General features: G+C 50.0%; 1 protein-coding gene across 1 annotated transcript in view; it reads left to right on the plus strand.

Moving 5' to 3' along the window:
- Positions 1–12,491: 12,491 nt before the first annotated feature.
- The window catches only part of HK1 (hexokinase 1), a 70,365-nt gene continuing 63,582 nt past the window's right edge, over positions 12,492–19,274 (plus strand). The window contains exon 1 of the mRNA XM_082645203.1: positions 12,492–12,713. Coding sequence (XP_082501329.1) covers positions 12,651–12,713 — 63 coding nt within the window. The 5' untranslated portion in view covers positions 12,492–12,650. The remainder of the gene's footprint in view (positions 12,714–19,274) is intronic.

Consider the following 19,274-nt stretch of genomic DNA (forward strand, 5'->3'; position numbering starts at 1 on the left):
AAATTAAAAAAAGAAGTGTAAGACTTACATTCTGAAAACTACAAAACATTGATGAAAGAAATTAAAGAATGTCTAAATAAATGGAAAGACATCCCATATTCATGTATTGGAAGACTTAATATTGTTAAGATGGCAGTACTCCTCAAATTGATGTAGAGATTCAACACAATCCCTATCAAAATGCCAGCAGGCTTCTCTGCAGAAATTGACAAGTGAATCCTAAAATTCATATGGAAATGCAAGGGACTCAGAATAGCCAAAACACCTTTAATAATAAGAAAGTTGAAGAACTCATATTTCCTATTTTCAAAGCTTATAAAGACAGTGTGGTACTGGTATAAGGACAGACATATAAATCAATGGAATAGAATTGAACGTCCAGAAATAAACCCTTACAACTTTACAATCATTTGATTTTTGACAGGGATATCAAAACAGTTCAATGGGGCTTCCCTGGTGGCGCAGTGGTTGAGAGTCCGCCTGCCGATGCAGGGGACACGGGTTCGTGCCCTGGTCCGGGAGGATCCCACATGCCGCGGAGCAGCTGGGCCCGTGAGCCATGGCCGCTGAGCCTGCGCGTCTGGAGCCTGTGCTCCGCAGCGGGAGAGGCCACATCAGTGAGAGGCCCGCGTACCGCAAAAAAAACCCAACAAAACAGTTCAATGGAGTAAGAATAGTCTCTTCAACAAATGGTGCTGGGGCAATCAGATATCCACATGCAAAAGAATGAAGTTGAACCCCTACCGCATACCATATGCAAAAATTAATTCAAAATGGATCAAAGACCTACATGCAATAGCTAAAATTATAAAACTCTTAGAAGGAAACATAGGTATGAATCTTTGTGACCTTGGATTTGGCAGTGTTTTCTTAATACAACACCTGTTATGGACTGAACTGTATCCCCCCCAAAATTCATATGTTGAAGTCTTAGCCTCAGAATGTGATCATATTTGGAGATAGGGTCTTCAAAGAGGTAATTAAACTAAAATGAGGTCTTTAGGGTGAACTCTAATCCACTATGACTGGTATTTCTATGAAGAGGAAATTTGGATACACAGAGACATCAGGGATGTGTGCACACAGAGAGAAGAACATGTCAGGAAGGCAGTCATCTGCAAGTCAAGGAGAGAGGCCTCAGAAGAAAGCAAACCTGCCAACACCATGATCTTGGACTTCTAGCCTCCAGAATTGTGAGAAAGTAAATTTGTGTTGCTTAAGCCATCCAGTCTGTGGTATTTTGTTATGGCAGCCCAACTAATAAAATACCAAAAGAATCCCCAAAGTGCAAACAACCAACTGTCTATTAACTGATGAGTGGATAAACCAACTGAGATATATCCACACAACAGAATATTATTCAGACCTAAAAAAGACTGAAGTTCAGATATGCACTACAGCATGAATGAACCTTAAAAACATTATGCTAAATAAAAGAAGCCAGTCACCAAAGACTGTATGATGCCATTTATACAAAATGTCCAGAATAGGCAAATCTGTAGAGACAGAAAGCAGATTAGTGGTAGGCCAGGGCTAGGGAGCGTGAGAGTTTGGGTGGGAAGTGACAGCTAATGGATATGGGTTTCTTTTGGGGATAATGAAAATATTCTAAAATTGATTGTGGCAAGGATCTCACAACTCTGCAACTGTATTAAAAATCATTGAATTTTATACTTTAAATGGGTGAATTATATGGTAGTGAATTATACTCAATAAAATTGTTACCCCAGAAAAGCATTCCTTTTTTATAGCTGAGAAGTATGATATATGGATGTACTACAATTTGTTTAACCACTCGCTTGCTCAGGGACATTTGGGTTGCTTCTAGTTTTGGCTGTTACTAATAAAGTGTTTTGAATATTTGTGTACGAATCTTTGTAGGGACACATGCCTCAATTTTTCTTGGGTAAATACCCAGGAATGGAATTGCTGGGTCACGGGGTCGGTGTAGATTGTACTTTATTAGAAACAGCCAAACAGTTCCAAAGTAGTTGTATCATTTTACACTCCCATCTGTCTCATCCATTTTCATGTCGAACATAGACATTTAGGTATGTTTTGTAATATACCTAATGAATTAGTACAGTGGTATGCACTGATAGTTGTAAATTAATATACATATCGAGATACATGATCAAAACATTTTTACTACAGCGGTTTCTGAATAGACAAGTTCTGTAGCCTGGGGCTAAGAGAGAGTAGATATTGTGCTAAAGGCATTGTATTTGTTTCCTAGGGCCACAAGAACAAATTACCACAAACTTGGTGGCTTAAAAATAACAGAAATGTATTGTCTCACAGTTCTGGAGGCCAGAAGACCAAAATCAAGGTGTCAGCAGGGCTGTGCTCCCACCACAGGCTCTAGGGCACTTCTTCCACATCTGGGGGCTCCAGGCGTTCCTTGGCTTATCTTCACATGGCATCTGCCTCTGCCTTCACATGGCAATTTCTGTTTTCCTCCCTGTGTGTTCTCTTCTGCCTCTTAATCAGGACAGTCGTTGGATTTAGGGCCCACCAGTAATCCAGGCTGATCTTGAGATCCTTAACTTACTTACGCATGCAAAGACTCTTTTTCCAGATAAGGTCACATTCATAGGTTGTGAGGGTTAAGACATATCTTTTGGGGGGTGCCCTTCAACCCACTACAGTCCTGTTGTAGCAGAACGAATCAGAAGGAGAAGATGGATTCAAGAGAGTTTGTAGGTTTGATTTGTGTTGTTTGTTCTCAAGACACAAGTATAAGTAGACTTGATGGGGTTTGGTGACAGATCAGATTAGACTAGATGGGGTTTGGGAGGGGAAAGAGCTCACCGGATGGTATCCAGGTTTCCAGCTTGGGTGGCAGGGAGACGGTTCTGCCTGGAACACTCTTTTCCCAAGAGAGAAGAGGAAGCACAGGCATGGCATACTCCCTCATTTTATTCTGGTCTCTGCTCAAATGTCACATCCTCAGAGAAGCCTCCCTTATCCATCCTATCTAAAGTGATACATTCTCTGTTGTTCTTTATTGTAATTTAAATTTTCTCTCTCAAGTTCTAAAAATCTGGAGGTAGTCAGTGTGGGGATGATATGGGGCACCTTGGTGACAGGGACGCAAGCTCTTTCTATTTTATTTTGTTGCTTTGTTTTGTATGGCTGCCATTCCCAAGGTTATCTCATAATCCAAGATGGTTCCTGGATCTCCAGCCTGTCTGTCTGTACTTCAGCCAGCAAGAGGGAAGAAGGAGGGATGGCAGAGGGAAAGCTGCACAATCTTAGGAATGGCTCTTGGAAGCTCCCATGAGACCTCACTTTCTTCTTCTTACGTCCTCTCTCCTGATGCACAGCAAAGCCAGTCTACTGACACCGGGTGGCAGTGAATGAAGTACAGCGTGATACAGCATTTACTGCAGGGCACCAAGGGGCAGCTCGTGCTTGAAAGACTTTCAGGCAAGGATTTTTTAAAGGGAGCACTAGGGGTGAGGGTTGCAGGGTGTGTGATCAGTTAGCAGACATTCTTCTGATTGGCTGGTGGTGAAGTAACAGGGGGATGTTTCAGGAATCTTATTCATCAGCCTTCTGGTTCCAACCAGTCTGGGGTCTATGTGCTTGTGGTCAGCAAGTCACCACTGTCCACTGAGTGGGGGTCTTAATTTCTGCAGAACCACTCAAAGATATGCTTCAGATGTTATCTGTATCCCTTCAGGAGGAACTAGGAGGCCTGTGACTATTGTCCTAATTATTAACTGCTCTTTGGAAACCAGGGAAGGCCAAACAAGAAGGGGGTGAGGGAGCATGGGGGGGCTTGTACCTGGGAAGACCCTGCAGGGGCTTGCTCAGTTTCAGTCCCCCCTTTTCTTTAAATTTTATTTTTTTATTTTAATTTTTATTTTTGGTTGTGTTGCGTTTTCATTGTTGAACGAGGGCTTTCTCTAGTTGCGGCCAGCGGGGGCTACTCTTTGTTGCAGTGCCCGGGCTCCTCATTGCAGTAGCTTCTCTTGTGGCACGGGGGCTCAGCTGCTGTGGCTCACGGGCTGTAGAGCACAGGCTCAGCAGTTGTGGTGCACGGGCGTAGTTGCTCCGCAGCATGTGGGATCTTCCTGGACCAGGGCTCGAACCTGTGTCCCCTGCATTGGCAGGCGGATTCTTAACCACTGCACCACAAGGGAAGCCCCCCCCCCCTTTTCTTTGATATTCCTCAATCCTGCGGGGAACGGGCAGGACAAGAAAGGGAATAAAGTTTTGGATAGAGAGGTTAATCATAAACTTGGCAGGGGACCTCAGTTTTAGGGGGAATCGGCTTTACTCTCTGGCCAGAACTTGGTCCCCTGGCCACATCTAGTTGCAGGCTGGCTAGCCTTTATTCTGGGGCGCGGGGCCAGGACACCTAAACATTAGAGCATTTATTAGTTAGGACACACGGGAAATGGAAATTGTAGAATGCAGCTGTGTCACATACACTCTGCTTTATTTTTCCTCCTAGCGCCTGACATAAGGTACATTTAATTTGTGACTTGTTTACTGTCTGTCTCTCTCCACGGAATGTGGGCTGTGACTCTGTTTTAATCACCTGCACATTTCTAGTGAACTAGGAAGTGCAGGGCACCTTAAGTGCTTCAGAAATATTTGTTGAGTGAATAAATGACAAGGGGAGGAATCGAGAAGAAAGGAAGTTTAAGAAGAAGAAATAATTGCGATGGGAGACAAATTGAGTTTCAGGTGCCCATGGGATCTAGGAGTTGATATTCACAGGCAGTTGGAAATATGGGTCTGGAGCTCAGGAGAGAGGTGGAGGCCACAACTCTTGACAAAAGTGATTCTTTGGGTAGGGCACGTTGGGATGGACCCGCAGAAGACTGAGAGAGGAGGGAATACTCAGTCAGCTCAGCTGAGTCCACCAAACTAGATGCCCCCCCCACCTCCCCGCCCCTGCACTGGGAGGGGCAACTACTTCTACACCTCCGTTATAGGCCCCTCTGTCATGGGATCAGCCTTACCACTTGGTTTGAGAATGCGCTTTGTAAGAGTGAAACCGCTTGGAGGCGATACTGGGCGCTCCAAGGAGCTCCAGTCCTTTACGTCTCAGCATAGAAAGAATTCAGTGAGAGGCAAAGTGATAGATAAGAGGTGATTTATTAGAATAGGCTCTTGTGAGGCTTACAAGCAGGTGGATGAGAGGGTGCCACACCCGGAGAACTTACTGGGCTACAGTTCTTTTATTTAATTAATTAATTAATTAATTAATTTTTGGCTGCTTTGGGTCTTTGTTGCTGCGCGCGGGCTTTCTCTAGTTGCGGCAAGCGGGGGCTACTCTTTGTTGCGGTGCGCGGGCTTCTCATTGCGGTGGCTTCTCTTGTTGTGGAGCACAGGCTCTAGGCTCACAGGCTTCAGTAGTTGTGGCACGCGGGCTCAGTAGTTGTGGCTCGCAGGCTCTAGAGTGCAGGCTTAGAAGTTGTGGTGCATTGGCTTCGTTGCTCTGCAGCATGTGGGATCTTCCTGGACCAGGGCTTGAACCTGTGTCCCCTGCATTGGCAGGCAGATTCTTAACCACTGCACCACCAGGGAAGCCCCTGGGCTATTGTTTTATAATCAAAGGAAAAGTGGGGATGGGGAGAAGATCCCCTTCTTCCTCATTCATTGGTAGACGTCATGCTTCCATCATCAGCTCCTCCTCCAGGTTGGGTGGGGGAGTGTTCTTGTCCCTGCGTGGTCAAGCTGGGACTGTCATGGCACTATGGAAAAATTACTTCAGGTCTCAGGGTCTTTCCCTTTGAAATGTCACCTTTCCATAAATTATTGTTTTTTATGTGTGCAGGGAGCATGTCCTAGTCATTAACTTACTGAGCTCACTGGGCGGGATGTGGGTCTCATGCCGCTACTGTTTTATAGTTTGGGGGCATGTCTCATGCTTCTGTTGCATGGTTTTGTTGCTAAGCAAGCCTGCTTGGCTTTGTGGTTAAGAAAACTTGCTTTCTTGCATGATCATTAACTTACAGGGGTCTCCCATATTTTTTTCTTTACTTACAATTCCCTAGTGGGATTAACTGTTTAATTACCTGCTTTGTCCCTTTACTCTGTCCCTATCATTAGGGTTCTGCAGAGCCAGGATCCACATGCCATGTTTTATAAATCTAACCAAGAATGGCTCAGTACACTAGGGGAGAAGCTCCCCAACTCAGGTGCTTGGACCCATCTGCGACTGAGCCGTCACTGGCCCTGGTTAAATAAAAGAAATAAGGACAATATAGTAAAATGAATATTTCACCTTGTTAGAGCAGCAGGGTGGTCTTGAGTCAGACTGCCTGGGCTCAGATCCCAGCTCTTCCATCAGTAGCCCTGTGACCTTGGAGAAGTCACTTAATCTCCCTGTGACTCGGTGTTCTTGTCTATAAAATGGGGATAAAATTAGTTTTTACCTCATCGGGTTGTTCTGTGCGTCAAGCAAGTTAATGTAAGTAAAGAAGTTAGAACGATACCTGGTATGTAGTAAGTCCTACGTAAGCACTAGTATTATTATAAAACCAAAGTATTTTGTTTGAAAACCAGGCCTTATGTTTACTTCTCTGGGTTAAAATAGTTCTTCCTTTAGGAAATTATGGTAGTGGGAGATGGAACTTACAATGAAAAAAAATCCTTTCTTAGCAAAATGAAAAGCCAGTGCCTAGGTTTTGTCTGTATGTTTAATTTGCTGGCCTGTGCAATCCCATAGCCTGGGAACCCTGCCTAAGTGTTGACACGGACTCTCCTATGTGAGCATTTCCCTCCATATTTTGGAGCTAATTCTAAGGGGTAGGGTTGAGGAGGACCTTCTATTGGACCTATGAGGTTGGCTGTGTGTGGGCACTGGGGAGAACTATCCCAGGAAACTCAGGGTAACCAGCAGGGTGATTTAAGATTGCTCTCTTCCAACACGATACGGGCATCCTTTGCGGCAGGAGCTGGCCTCAGATGAGGAGCAGGGCTGAAGCCAGGCAGGCCTCAGCGGTCTGGTTAACCCTTCTTCCTGCGGGCCATTATTCCTTGTGCACAGGAGGCTCCTCAGGTTCAGAGGCCATGGAATGAGGACGGGATGTCCAGGAATTGACAGGACCAGACTGGGCTTTCCTTTGGCTTCCCTGAGGGACTGTCACCCCTAAAGGGGAGTAGAAGACTTTTTGGGACAGAAGCTGAGCAAGGTGTCTCTAGGGGGTCAGGCCCTTTCTGAGCCAGGTAAATAGGTCAGGGTTGAGCAAGGGGCAGGCAGGCAGGGACCTTAATGAAACCTGAGAGGGTTGGGACTTGGGTGAAGCAACAGAGGTGCTTAGGGTGCAAGGCCTCTCAGTCCCGGCCCTAATACCTGAGGCCTTTGGTCTACAAATTCCAGTTATCAGTTGAAAGTTGAAATGCCTACAGGGGCCAGTCAGCTGTGTGTACCAGTGAACAGGTGGGCTGGGTGGGGCCTGGGCAAGCTGCAGCACACCTGCCTTGTCTGAAGGGGGCAGTGGTGCTCAGTGCCAGCTGATTATTGCCAGTGATCACGTGTGGCTAGACTTTAGATGCCAGAAACCTGGATTTTTAAAGTAACATGTGGGCTTCCCTGGTGGCGCAGTAGTTGAGAATCTGCCTGCCAATGCAGGGGACACGGGTTCGAGCCCTGGTCTGGGAAGATCCCACATGCCGCGGAGCAGCTGGGCCCGTGAGCCACAACTACTAAGCCTGCTCGTCTGGAGCTTGTGCTCCACAACAAGAGAGGCCGCGACAGTGAGAGGCCCGTGCACCGCGATGAAGAGTGGCCCCCGCTCTCCGCAACTAGAGAGAAAGCCCTCGCACAGAAACGAAGACCCAACACAGCCAAAAATAAATACATAAGTAAATAATGTAAACTGATATGTCATTTTCAAGTGTTGGCTCATAAAACATTCGGTGGGCCAAATAAGATGTTTTAGCCTGGGGGTTGTCGATCTATAAGCTCTGTTGTGATGCTGCTGGAGGGCAGCACTTCGGGTGAATGCGAGAGGAAAGGAGGCAGGCTGAGGTGATTTTCCAACCCCAGACACTCCTCACCAGCCTTCTCACGCGGGAAGCAGAACTGTGCAAAGCTGATGAGAAAGTCATGATGAACTTGCCTCCAGTGTGCTCCAGATCTGTAGGACCACTAGGACCCTGGAGGAACCACTGGTCGGCGGCATCCAAGAGAGACTGCTGAAAGTCTCCATGCTGAAATCCATTTCAGACATTTCCTCCAGAGGTCCCCGTAGAAAGTAAGGGTCTAAATTAGTCATTCTCATTCCTGGCAGTCCCTGGGACTCACCTGGGGAACTTTCAAAAGGATGTTTGGACTGCACCCCAGGTCAATTCAGCCATCATCTCTGGGGCTGGGGCCTGGGTATCAGCATTTGTAAAAGCTCTCCAGGTCATTCTTTTTTTTTTTTTGGCCGCACCACACGGCTTGAGAGGTCTTAGTTCCCCGACCTAAATGATCGAACCCGGGCCCACGGCAGTGAAAGCACTAAGTCCTAACCACTGGACCGCCAGGGAATTCCCGACACCGCGGATCTAACTAATATAAACACTGGGTCAGGGTCCCTTCCTGGTGCTTCTTTTCAGAACGTGCTGTGCACGACAGGCCCCCCACTGTGTCAGGAGTCCAAGACGCTGCCCTGGTGTGGGCACTGGCCTTACTCTTTTATTTTTTTGCTTTCTCTTTCTCTTTGAGACCTTAAACAAGCTCTTTAAATTCCATAACCCTCATCGACTGATTAAGTGGGGCTAATGATATTTGCCCTTCTAACCTCACCAGTCTGTTATCAGGAGAAATGAGGCAATAAATGAGAAACTACTCTGTAAACTGTCAACATTATGCAAGCATTGCTGTTACAAGCGTGCTGCCAGATGCTGGGGTACAGCTTTGATCCGCTGCAGAGAATTTCTGGTGTAAAGTTCCTAGTGCCATGGGTCTGATGCAAATTGTTTCATTCTGACTTAGCTGCAGCCCTCGTTCTCTTACCAGCAGGGGTGTTTTGTGGCTTGGCAGCCCAGCACTGTCTGACCCTCCATGCGCCATCCCAACTCATACAGGAGGAAGCCCAGTAAATGAACAGAGAAACCCAGGGGACTTCTGGGAGAGGGGAGGGCCATCTCGAGGGTGAGGAGAGACCTGTGGAACTAGGTTTCCCATGGTCCAGGTCTTTGCTGCTTTTCCTCAGGGTCTGTGGAGTAATCAGCAAAAGGACTTGGCTGGGGTCCAAGAGATACGTGACAGCAAAAAAGAGGCAGAATAATAAAGAAGTGCAAGGGATGGTACCTGGCATGACAGAAAGGGGAGACAGGCCCAGCTGTGAGCCCAGTGTGGGACATAGCAGTGCAGAATGGACTCTGGCCTCAGGAAGCTGTCTGATTGGGGCAGATAAGGCCACCCCCCAGAAGACAGTCAAAAATATCAGGCAGACTGTTAGGACTCAGTGTTACCTCTCTGAGAATCAGGCTGCAGTGAGGTAGTGGGGAAGGATGGACAGAGACTGGCCGGGCAATATGGCCCACCTGCTGCTTCTCACATTCTTAGTCTGTAAAGAAGAGTCTTGGTCTAGATCTAGTTGGACTCTGAGCACAGTCCGAGTTTGCCCTGTGGAGGTGCTGAGGCCTGGGAGACTGAAGTGAGTAGCCGTGGTCAGGGAAGACTTTATGGGGAGGGTGGGAGAGCTGGGCCTTCGGCGAGAGGGACACTGGTCAGGTGGAGGTGAGTGGAGAAGGCCGAGCAAGCAAGGAAATATGAGCAGGGGCTCCAACAGGATGGATGTGGAGTGGGCCAAGAAGAGTGGGAAGTGGCTTCGCTGTGGCCAACAGTGGAGGAAGAGATAAGTGGGGAAGAGTGGAGTCAGATTACAGAGGGCCTCAGACACCAGGCAGAGACGTTTGAACCACTCCATCAGGAAGGAGGGAGCCACCCAGGGGTTTCGGGCAGGGTTATGCTGTGATTAGGCTGCTTTTTAGCAGGAGTAATGTGGCTGGGACCTCAGAATGACTTGGATGGCAGGAAGCCAGGAACCAGGAAGGGCAGCTAGAAGACTCTTGCAATATTTCTGGCCTGGGCTGATGAGGACTGAGGGTTGGGAGGAGGCGGTGGGGCAGGCCTAGAGATATTTCCCAGGAAATACTGATAGGCCTTGGGACTTGGCTGCATTCAGGGGGCGGGGAAGAGTGAGTCACCTTAAGAAGCAGTTTCTCCCTGGAAGGCAGGGAAGAGAAAGCACTGGCAGCCTCCCTGTCTGCAAACAGAACATCTCCGTGTAGCCTGGCCGTTGGAAGGGTTAGCTTCTCCCTAGCTCCAGTTCAGATAAGACATCTCAGTTGTAATGGGGGCTTGGTGATGATGCTGGCTGGGCCTGTGTTAAGGGGTATGTGTGTTCCTGATCGCTGCTCTGGGCTCATTCCACCTTCGAGTGCCAGGCCGTGGGCTGAGCGTGAGACAGAGCAATTAACAAAGCACAGCTCTTGATCCTGCTGAGTCTGGCAGAGTCACATTCGCAAGACTCAAAAATGGCACTTGAGAACAACCAAATTGTTCCCATTCACCCGATTTTGCTTTATGGCCATGCAGGTGGTATAAGTGTCTGATGGATGCCAGGAAACCTCTCTGTTCCTGGTTTATAATGATACTATCCAGGGGGCAGATCCAGGTTTTGTGAAGCTTTAAAGCTTAAAATAATGTTGGGGAGCCTCTTTGGAAAATAATTCACAATTACAAATATAAAATTGATAGGCCCTCTGAGGGCCTAGAATTGGGGGAATGCAAGCAAGAAGCCCTGAAGTGTAAACCTCATCAGCTTCCCAGTCAATCTTATGATATTACCTACCATTTATTAATTGTATATTATAAGCAGGTATTTTATTTGTAGTATTTCACAGCAACCAAGGGAGGTAGGTGGGCATTAGTATCTCCATGTTATAGATGAGGAAGCAGGCTCAGAGAGGTGACCCTGGATGCCAGGGCCATAAAGCTAGGGGGCAGGGTCTGTGCTCTGGACTGAGGGCTCTGGCCTCAAGGGCCACAGTTGAGACCCTCTTCAATTGGTGATGTCAAAGCCATGCCCCTGAGGGCTGTTCTGGACCTAAACCACCCCCTCCTGACTCCACTGTACCTTTCTTAGGCCTGGCCAGGGGCCCCCAGGATCCAGGGCTGGGGTAGAGGTTATGGGGTTGGACACTGGCCATCTCAGGGCACCATGTGGTGCAGCCTTGGTTCAAGTATCACGGCCTATTTAGGCAGAGGCTACATACGACTGGGAGGACAGCAAAACCCAGGGGTGAGCACTCGTTTTGAAAGCACACAGACCCAAAACCTAATCCTGGATCTACAGCTTTCTGGTTGTACAGCAAGACACATGGCCTCAGTGAGCCTCCACTTGCTTACCCGTTGAATCGGAATAGTAACCACTTTGTATTTTGAGCTCATTACACGTCCTTTTGTAAGGCAGTAAAGCTCCTGGTGGTGGTTGGCACACAGAAGCAATTAATCCAAGAATCCTGTGGTTGCCATCAGTCCTAGTAGCAGCATAAACACCTCTGATTCCTCACCTCCCTTCCCCCGTTTAAAGCCGAATGGTTTTCTAGGGATTCCTCCCAGCCCGGCTAACTTCCTCCGGGAAGTGAGAAAGGGGGCACCTAGGAGGGGCGCCCAAACTGTCCCCCAGACTCCAGCGAGCCTGGGTGCTCAGGGGGCCAGGGGGGGATGGGGACAGGCCGGGGCCTGCAGCTCAAGTCCCGCCCAGCAGGCGTGCGCCCTTCGGGAGGGCCGGCCGAAAGAACCGGTGACTCAGGGGCGGACGCTGTGGGGCGTCGCTCTTGGTTTAGCAACACAAATCTGCCAGCCGGGGATTAGGCCTGGAGGCGCCGCAGCACGGGCGGGCCAGGGTGGGGCGGGGTGGAGTGGGATGCTGCTCCGTCGGTGAGGGCCCAGGTGGGGCTCGGCGCTCGGCCCCTTGGGCCCGCGAGAGCCGGTTGGCGTGGTGACCCGGTGCGAGGACCGCGAAGCCTCCCGGATCTCGCTTCCGCCGCCACAGGCCCCGCTCGCTTTCCACGCCCACTTCTTCGAGCCCCCCTCCGGGCGTCTCCCCTTCTACGGAACTCCCAGGGGCGAGCCCTAATTTCCAAGGAAGGGGACCGCCCCTCTAGGCTGCCCCGTTCGGCAGCAAACCGGGCCGGGCGATGCCTCCTCTTGAGTCCCGAGCTTCCCCGCCTGCGCCCCGCCCGAGCAGGGCGCCGCCACGCGTGACGGTGCGCGCGCGACAGAACCTCCAGTCCCTGCGCCGGGTCCCTACGTGGGGGACGTGCAGGGAGATGCCTGGCTGTGGGGGATTTCGCGGCGTCGCCCGCCCCCTTTCCGGCGCGGGGAGGAGCAGCCACCGAGCCCCCCCGGCCCTGGCCCGGCCGCGACCGCCCGGCGCTGCAGAGGCGCGCGGCAGCCAATGGGCGCCGAGGAGGTGGGCCGGCTGGAGGCTGTCACCCTCGCGGGGACGGGAGCGCGGAGACTGGGAGCGCGCGAGCCGCCGCCGCGCCCCAGGTCGTGGGGGAGGAGCGGCCGGAGGAGGAGGAGGAGGAGCCGCGGAACTGCAGCCCGGGGACCACTGCTCACCCAGGCTGCGGAGGACAGACGCTGGCCCCAAGCCTGTCGCCCCGCGTCCCCGACCGCCAGCATGATCGCCGCGCAGCTCCTGGCTTATTACTTCACCGAACTGAAGGATGACCAAGTCAAAAAGGTGAGCCCCCGCCGGCGCCGGCGCCGCCGCCCGGCGCTCTGCCCGCAACGTTGCATTCCGGTATCCGCTCGCCGCCGCAGCCGCCTCCATCCTCCCGCGCCCAGCCTCCCCCAGGCCAGCATTGGTTGGACCGCAGGGCGGTGGGGAAGGCTTCGCCCTTTGATTCTTCCCGGGATCGTATGCGCGCGCGCGCGCGCGTGTTTGTGTGTGTGTGTGTGTGTGTGTGTGTGTGTGTGTGTGTTGGGGGGTGGTGGGGGAGACCCCCGAGTCTGGGCTGCCTGCTGCAGTGTCCTTGAAACGAGATGTGGATGTCAAATGGGCCCCCGGGCCATGCGGGGAGGGTGACCGTGTGGCAACTGGTGGGTTGGTCCACAGGGCCTGTTTGGTACGGTCCGAGCGCCATGGGCGGAGGAGTGATCACAGAGATGCTGGGGAGGTGAGCGCGCAGCAGGCGGGGGTGCTGGCTGGAGGCCATGCATCCCATATTTGGGGTTCCCGGTGGAGGGCGTCGGGTGCCCGGAAAAGCTGTCACCCCGGCTCTCCCAGTTCTCGCGGCTGCTCCTTAATCTGAAGACGGGGCGACCGGCACAGCTTCCTGGAACAAGGAGAAGCGTGGAGGCCACCGGAAACTTTGCTCATAGGCCTCAGGTCTGGAGCGGCATGTCTGAATGGAATTTTTTTATTCCTCTTCGTGACCGCTCTGCTCTCTTAAGCTGTAATTTCCAGCCAGCCCAGGGAGCTCAAATAAGAGACTGGTCTTTTGAGTCGGATGGAGGCCTTGACATGTATGCTTGTGGCATGTGTGTACTTGCACAAGGACACATCTCCCTACCCTGAGGTATTGCTGCTTTTAACTTCTGTCTAACATAAAATCCTGTCTGCTGGCAGGTGTTAAAGGTGTATCTCTCTCTTATACCATCTTTGGCTTCAAGTTTTTGAGAAACAGCCTAAGCTGTAGGGAAAGACGCCCATTTTATCATTGCCACGCCTGACAGATCTCCTGACCCACCCACACCCAGAATGGGTGACATTATTGCTGGGATAAGCTGGGGTGGACAGCAAAGTCAACCTGACTTTGGAGTTCAAACAAAGGAGCTGTACCTACAGGTGAGAGGCAGGAGCCACAGGCCTGCAGCCACAGGATGTTCAGTGCTCTTCCTAACCACCCAAGACAGCCCCCTCCTCTGGCACAATAGGAAACGGGCCTGCTAAGGGCAGTGACCTCATCAAGGTCACCCGAGGAGTTAGAGGGAGAGCCAGGGCGGCACCCAGGTCTCCGCCCCCCTCCACTGGGAACTTGACTGAGGCTCCTCCTGGAAGTCAGCTGAGGGGGAGGTGCTGAGACAAAGGCATTGGGGATGCTGCTTGGATCCTGGGTCCTGCGCTGAGTGGGGACCAGAGTTGGGTAGTTAGGAGACAGGCCTGGGAATCTGCCACTGTCCCTCATGGCTACAAGTGGCAGTGACTATAGAGTTGTCAAACCGTGGGACTCATGCTCACTCCCGTGGAGCACCCTGGAGCCTCCTTCTGACCACTGAGCTTGGGGAGCTCTGCATGTCAACATGTGCATTTCACCAGTTTTCTTCAGTGGTGTTGTGCATCCTTGATGTTCTTCCCATTTCACAGTGGGGGATTTAAGGCATAGATGAGTTCACTGCCCTCTCCTAGCACAGGGTGCCCTCTGTAGCTCAAGACAGCAGATAGCTGAGGTGGGGACCCGGATGACCTTGTAAGCCTCCAGCATCCACACCCACCAACATCTGTGTGGCCGCCAGGGGCCAAGCTGGGTTGAGGTTTGGACTGCCCTCAGTGGGACCTATTTTATCAGGCACGCAGTATCTAATGTGGCCCCAGAGCCTTCCACTCTCGTGGTGGCCTGATTGACACTCTATCCACCAGGCTCCTGTAGGCGTCTGACTGTGTGACTTCTGAATCAATTGATCCTCAAGTCCCTCCTCTGAGATTGGCATTCTGAAATTCCCTCCCCGCCCTCCTCTGGTGTCAGAACCTTGCTGGAGGTGGGTCTTGAGGCCAAAGCTTCCACCAGATAATATTATTGGTCAAGGAGAGTCTGAAAAACAGGTTGGCTGTCTTGCACCTCATGGAGGAGTTCTCAGGCTGCTTTCTATGTGGGGAGTATGTGGATTCCTGCCAGGGGGTCACCTTGGCCTTCGTGATGGGCTGTGTGACTCTGCCATCCGTGATTGTGATCCTCAGGAAACTTCCTGGGCCTCCTGAGCATATAGTGGGCACTTGTTCTGATGGCCTAGTCAGTTTTCCCGGCCCCTAGTCGAGCAGATCCTGGGAGACTCCATGTGCTCTCCTGGGACTCAGGACTTTTTAGAGACCAGCTTTTCCTACCTACCACTTGCCCCGGGACTCCAAGGTAAGTCCTCCACTTGCAGGACTCCAAGCCCTGTTCTTCCTGCGGGAACTGGGCCCTACCTGCAACCTGATGAGGACCCAGTGAAGGCAGTCCCCACCCCGCCGCACCTGCCAGCGTGGGCAGCCATGGTGATTCAGCCCTCCAGCCCTAGGTGGCCTCTGGAGCTCTGGAGACAGCTCTGGCTGTCTCCACACTAATCCTCATCCATCTTCTTGCCCTCTGGCCTGGGTATAGAGGGAAGATGGGGATGGTGCCAGGGAAGGTTTGTGGGATTGCTCAGGATACAAAAGTGATCACGAAAGGGTATCATTTCTCTCCCCATTGCCTATGAGACACATCGGTAATTCAGCCTCATAAATATATCCTAGGTTGAAACAGGCCAAGCATCTGGCTTCCCAGCCTGGAGTCCCATTTTCCAGACTGCATCTGCATAGTGTTGGATGATGTGGTGTGGTGAAAAGGGTGTCGTGGCATTAGACTGAAGTTAAGTATAAAACAGATTTCCCTTTTACTCTTCTAGTGCTTTTAGGAGGAAAAGAATGCACATGTGTGCTTGTGAAAGATTCCGTTCATCAGAATACCAGACATCTGTTAATTCTGCAGCTAGAGCCCTGGGTCTTTTGACCTCCAAGTAACTTTTTTTTTTTTTTTTTTTTTTTTTGCGGTATGCGGGCCTCTCACTGTTGTGGCCTCTCCCGTTGCGGAGCACAGGCTCCGGACGCGCAGGCTCAGCGGCCATGGCTCACGGGCCCAGCCGCTCCGCGGCATGTGGGATCCTCCCGGACCGGGGCCCGAACCCGCGTGCCCTTCATCGGCAGGTGGACTCTCAACCACTGCGCCACCAGGGAAACCCCCAAGTAACTTTTAACATTCCTCTCACCTTGCCTGCTCCCTCCACTTGGGCTATAGCCGTTAAGAGCTCCAAGGAGGGTAAAGGATTACCTAGTGCTCTGTTCCTTTAGGAAAGAAAGATGGGTCCACCAAGGTCAGAACTTGACCTCTAAAGAAAAACTAGACGTCCTTTCCTTCAGGCTTGACAGATGGTGAGCAAATGCCAGTGGATTTTCTCTGGGAGGGATCCCCATGACCCTAAGGAATCCCCATAAGCAGGTGAGCAACAGGTGTGATTTGTCCAGTGGCTGAACCCAGAGTCCTCGAGTGCTTGGCTCAGGAAGGCAGAGGAGAGTATGCTTAGCAGTTAAAAGGCTACCAAGTTCTTTTTCCTTGGAGCCCATGTATTCCAGCGGCAAGAGCAAGCATTTAAAACAATGGCCATTTCCTTATTGCTCGGGGGTGAGAGAGATGAGAGTTAGAAAATTATGAAAACTATCTCATGCACCTTTTGATCTGGTGTTATACAAGCATCCGGTAAGAGCCTCACTCCCTGGGGAATCTTTATTTCATAATCCCTGTCCCCTCTACCTTGGATGTTCCTTGGAGTTCTCCCCCTAAGAAAATGCCCAGCCCTTCATTTGGTTTGATAATTTGGGATTGTCGTGAGGGAATAAACTGGGAAAGTGGGTGGGTATGCAGGACTTTCACATCTGGCCGTGCTGTGCTGTCCTCCCACACTCCTCCTGTTTTCTGGAGAAGGCATGGGCAGCTTTCTCCTAAAAGGGCTGATTTGTCTCCATGTGTGTCTGCAGTCAGGGGTTCCTGCCTGATAGAATTAGCCACTGGAGTCAGCTCTGAACGTGCCTGAGGAGGCCCTGGAGGAAATGCTGGATAGAGATGCATCCATACAGCTCCGTGTCCAGGAAGCAGTCGTGGCTAGACTGCAGGCACCTGCTTATTGATTTGAGGCCCTTTAGAATCAAATCCGATCATGGGAACTCAGTCATTTCTTCAGAAAATGTTTGAGTCCTTTATTATGTGCAGAGTATTGTGCTAGGATGGGGTGACAACTATAAACCTGGTAGAAATAGTCCCTATTCTCATGGAGTATAAATAATTATTTGCTGTCTTATGATAATTGCAAACCAGAGAATGCTATGAGAGCTATAGGGGCCAGTGGTCAGATCTTGGGTGGGAAATCACTAGCCTAAGAGTTGCTTAAAGCCAGGCTGTAAGGAATTCCCTGGTGGTCCAGTGGTTAGGACTTGGCACTTTCACTGCCAAGGGCCCGGGTTCAATCCCTGGTTGGGGAACTAAGATCCCACAAGCTGTGCAGCACGACCAAAAAAAAAAAAAAGAAAAAAAAATCAGGCTCTAAATGTACAAATGGAAATATTATACTTAGAAACTTCGTAAGGGAGAGCGAATAGATAGTTACCAAAATGTAGCTTTGCTTTCTCTTTTTTTTTTAATGGGTTATCTCTGAGCATCCCAAAACACCTTCTGGGTGCCATGTCAGATATCAGTTGTGTGTGTAGCTATGTGTGTGCGTATATGTATATATGTCTGTCTATACCTAACAATACACATAGACACACTTAACATGCATGTGTGTATGTGTATGCTTTCATCTGATCTTTCAGAAACCTGAGTGATGATGTCACGACAGGAAGTATTACTCCTGAGCTCCCAGGGCAGCTCCCTCCCCCTCGCAGCTCCTCCCCTGGACATCCTGCTGCCTTGTGTACAGTGGACAGAAGGCAGAGATTTTATTCCCCATTTAGAAACAGGGACTGACTGGAGGCCCAGAGGAGATGAGTGACTCAAGGTCTTAGAAAATCTAGAATGGGATCCAGAGGGCCTTTCTTGCTCCCCCCCGCTTCTTTCCTTTAGGAGAAAAACCCATCTTTGTTGATTTGAATAATTTAACTTGGAATCTGTATTTTAATTCTCTCCCCCACAAATCAATACATATGAGTTGTCATGAAGAACCTAGGGGTAAAACAGGAATAAAGACACAGACCTACTTGAGAATGGACTTGAGGATATGGGGAGGGGGAAGGGTAAGCTGTGACAAAGTGAAAGAGAGGCATGGACATATATACACTACCAAACGTGAGGTAGATAGCTAGTGGGAAGCAGCTGCATAGCACAGGGAGATCAGCTTGGTGCTTTGTGACCGCCTGGAGGGGTGGGATAGGGAGGGTGGGAGGGAGGGAGACGCAAGAGGGAAGGGATATGGGAACGGATGTATATGTATGACTGATTCACTTTGTTATAAAGCAGAAACTAATAAAAAAATACATATGAGTTAATTTTTTATTATGAAATATTCGAGGTGCGTAAAAATTATTGAAGTTAACACAACAAACACTTGTGTATCCACTCCTCAGCTTGCGAGGTAACAGACACAATTACAATTATATTACAGACACGACTGAAACCCCTTCAAGTCACATCACATTCATTTCTCCTCCCAGAGGTGACCTCTGTCCTGAATTTGGTGTTTATCATTTCCTGCATGTTTTAATATTTTTATTACATATCATGTATCTATGAACAGTATGTAGTGTTACTTTATATGGCTTTAACCTTTTGTAAACGGTGTTATCCTGTTTGTATCCTTCTGCAACTTGCTTTTTTTAAGCTCAACATTGTATATTTGACATTCTTCCATGTTGATCTGTATACCTGTTTCATCAATTTAAACTGCCGTATGCCCTTACATTGTGTGAATACACCAAACTAATTTATCTATTCTTTTGGTAGGCCTTTGAGTTTCTGATTTTTCAAATTACAGACAGTGTCCCCATGATCCTTCTGTACACATGTAAGTTGCTCTAGGCTGTGTTTCTAGGGCTGAAATTGCTCAGTGGAGGAGTGAGTGCATCTTCCCACTTTTAAGATTTTGCCAAATTGCCTCCGTGGTCATGTCAGCTCCCAGTCCAGTCAGAAGTTTGTACAGGTTCATATGGTTCCACAGCCAACCCTTGGTTACAGTAAAACCTTTAATTTTTTTTTTTTTTTTTTTTTGCTGTACGTGGGCTTCTCACTGTTGTGGCCTCTCCCATTGCGGAGCACAGGCTCCGGACGCGCAGGCTCAGCGGCCATGGCTCACGGGCCCAGCCGCTCCGTGGCATGTGAGATCTTCCCATCTTCCCGGACCGGGGCACGAACCCGTGTCCCCTGCATTGGCAGGCAGACTCTCAACCACTGCGCCACCAGGGAAGCCCTAAATTTTTTTTTTTTTTTTTTTTTTCTGGTACGCGGGCCTCTCGCTATTGTGGTCTCTCCCGTTGCGGAGCACAGGCTCTGGACGTGCAGGCTCAGCGACCATGGCT

The sequence above is a fragment of the Mesoplodon mirus genome (assembly GCF_964341445.2).
Source record: "Mesoplodon mirus genome assembly, chromosome: 2".
NCBI lineage: Eukaryota > Metazoa > Chordata > Mammalia > Artiodactyla > Ziphiidae > Mesoplodon > Mesoplodon mirus.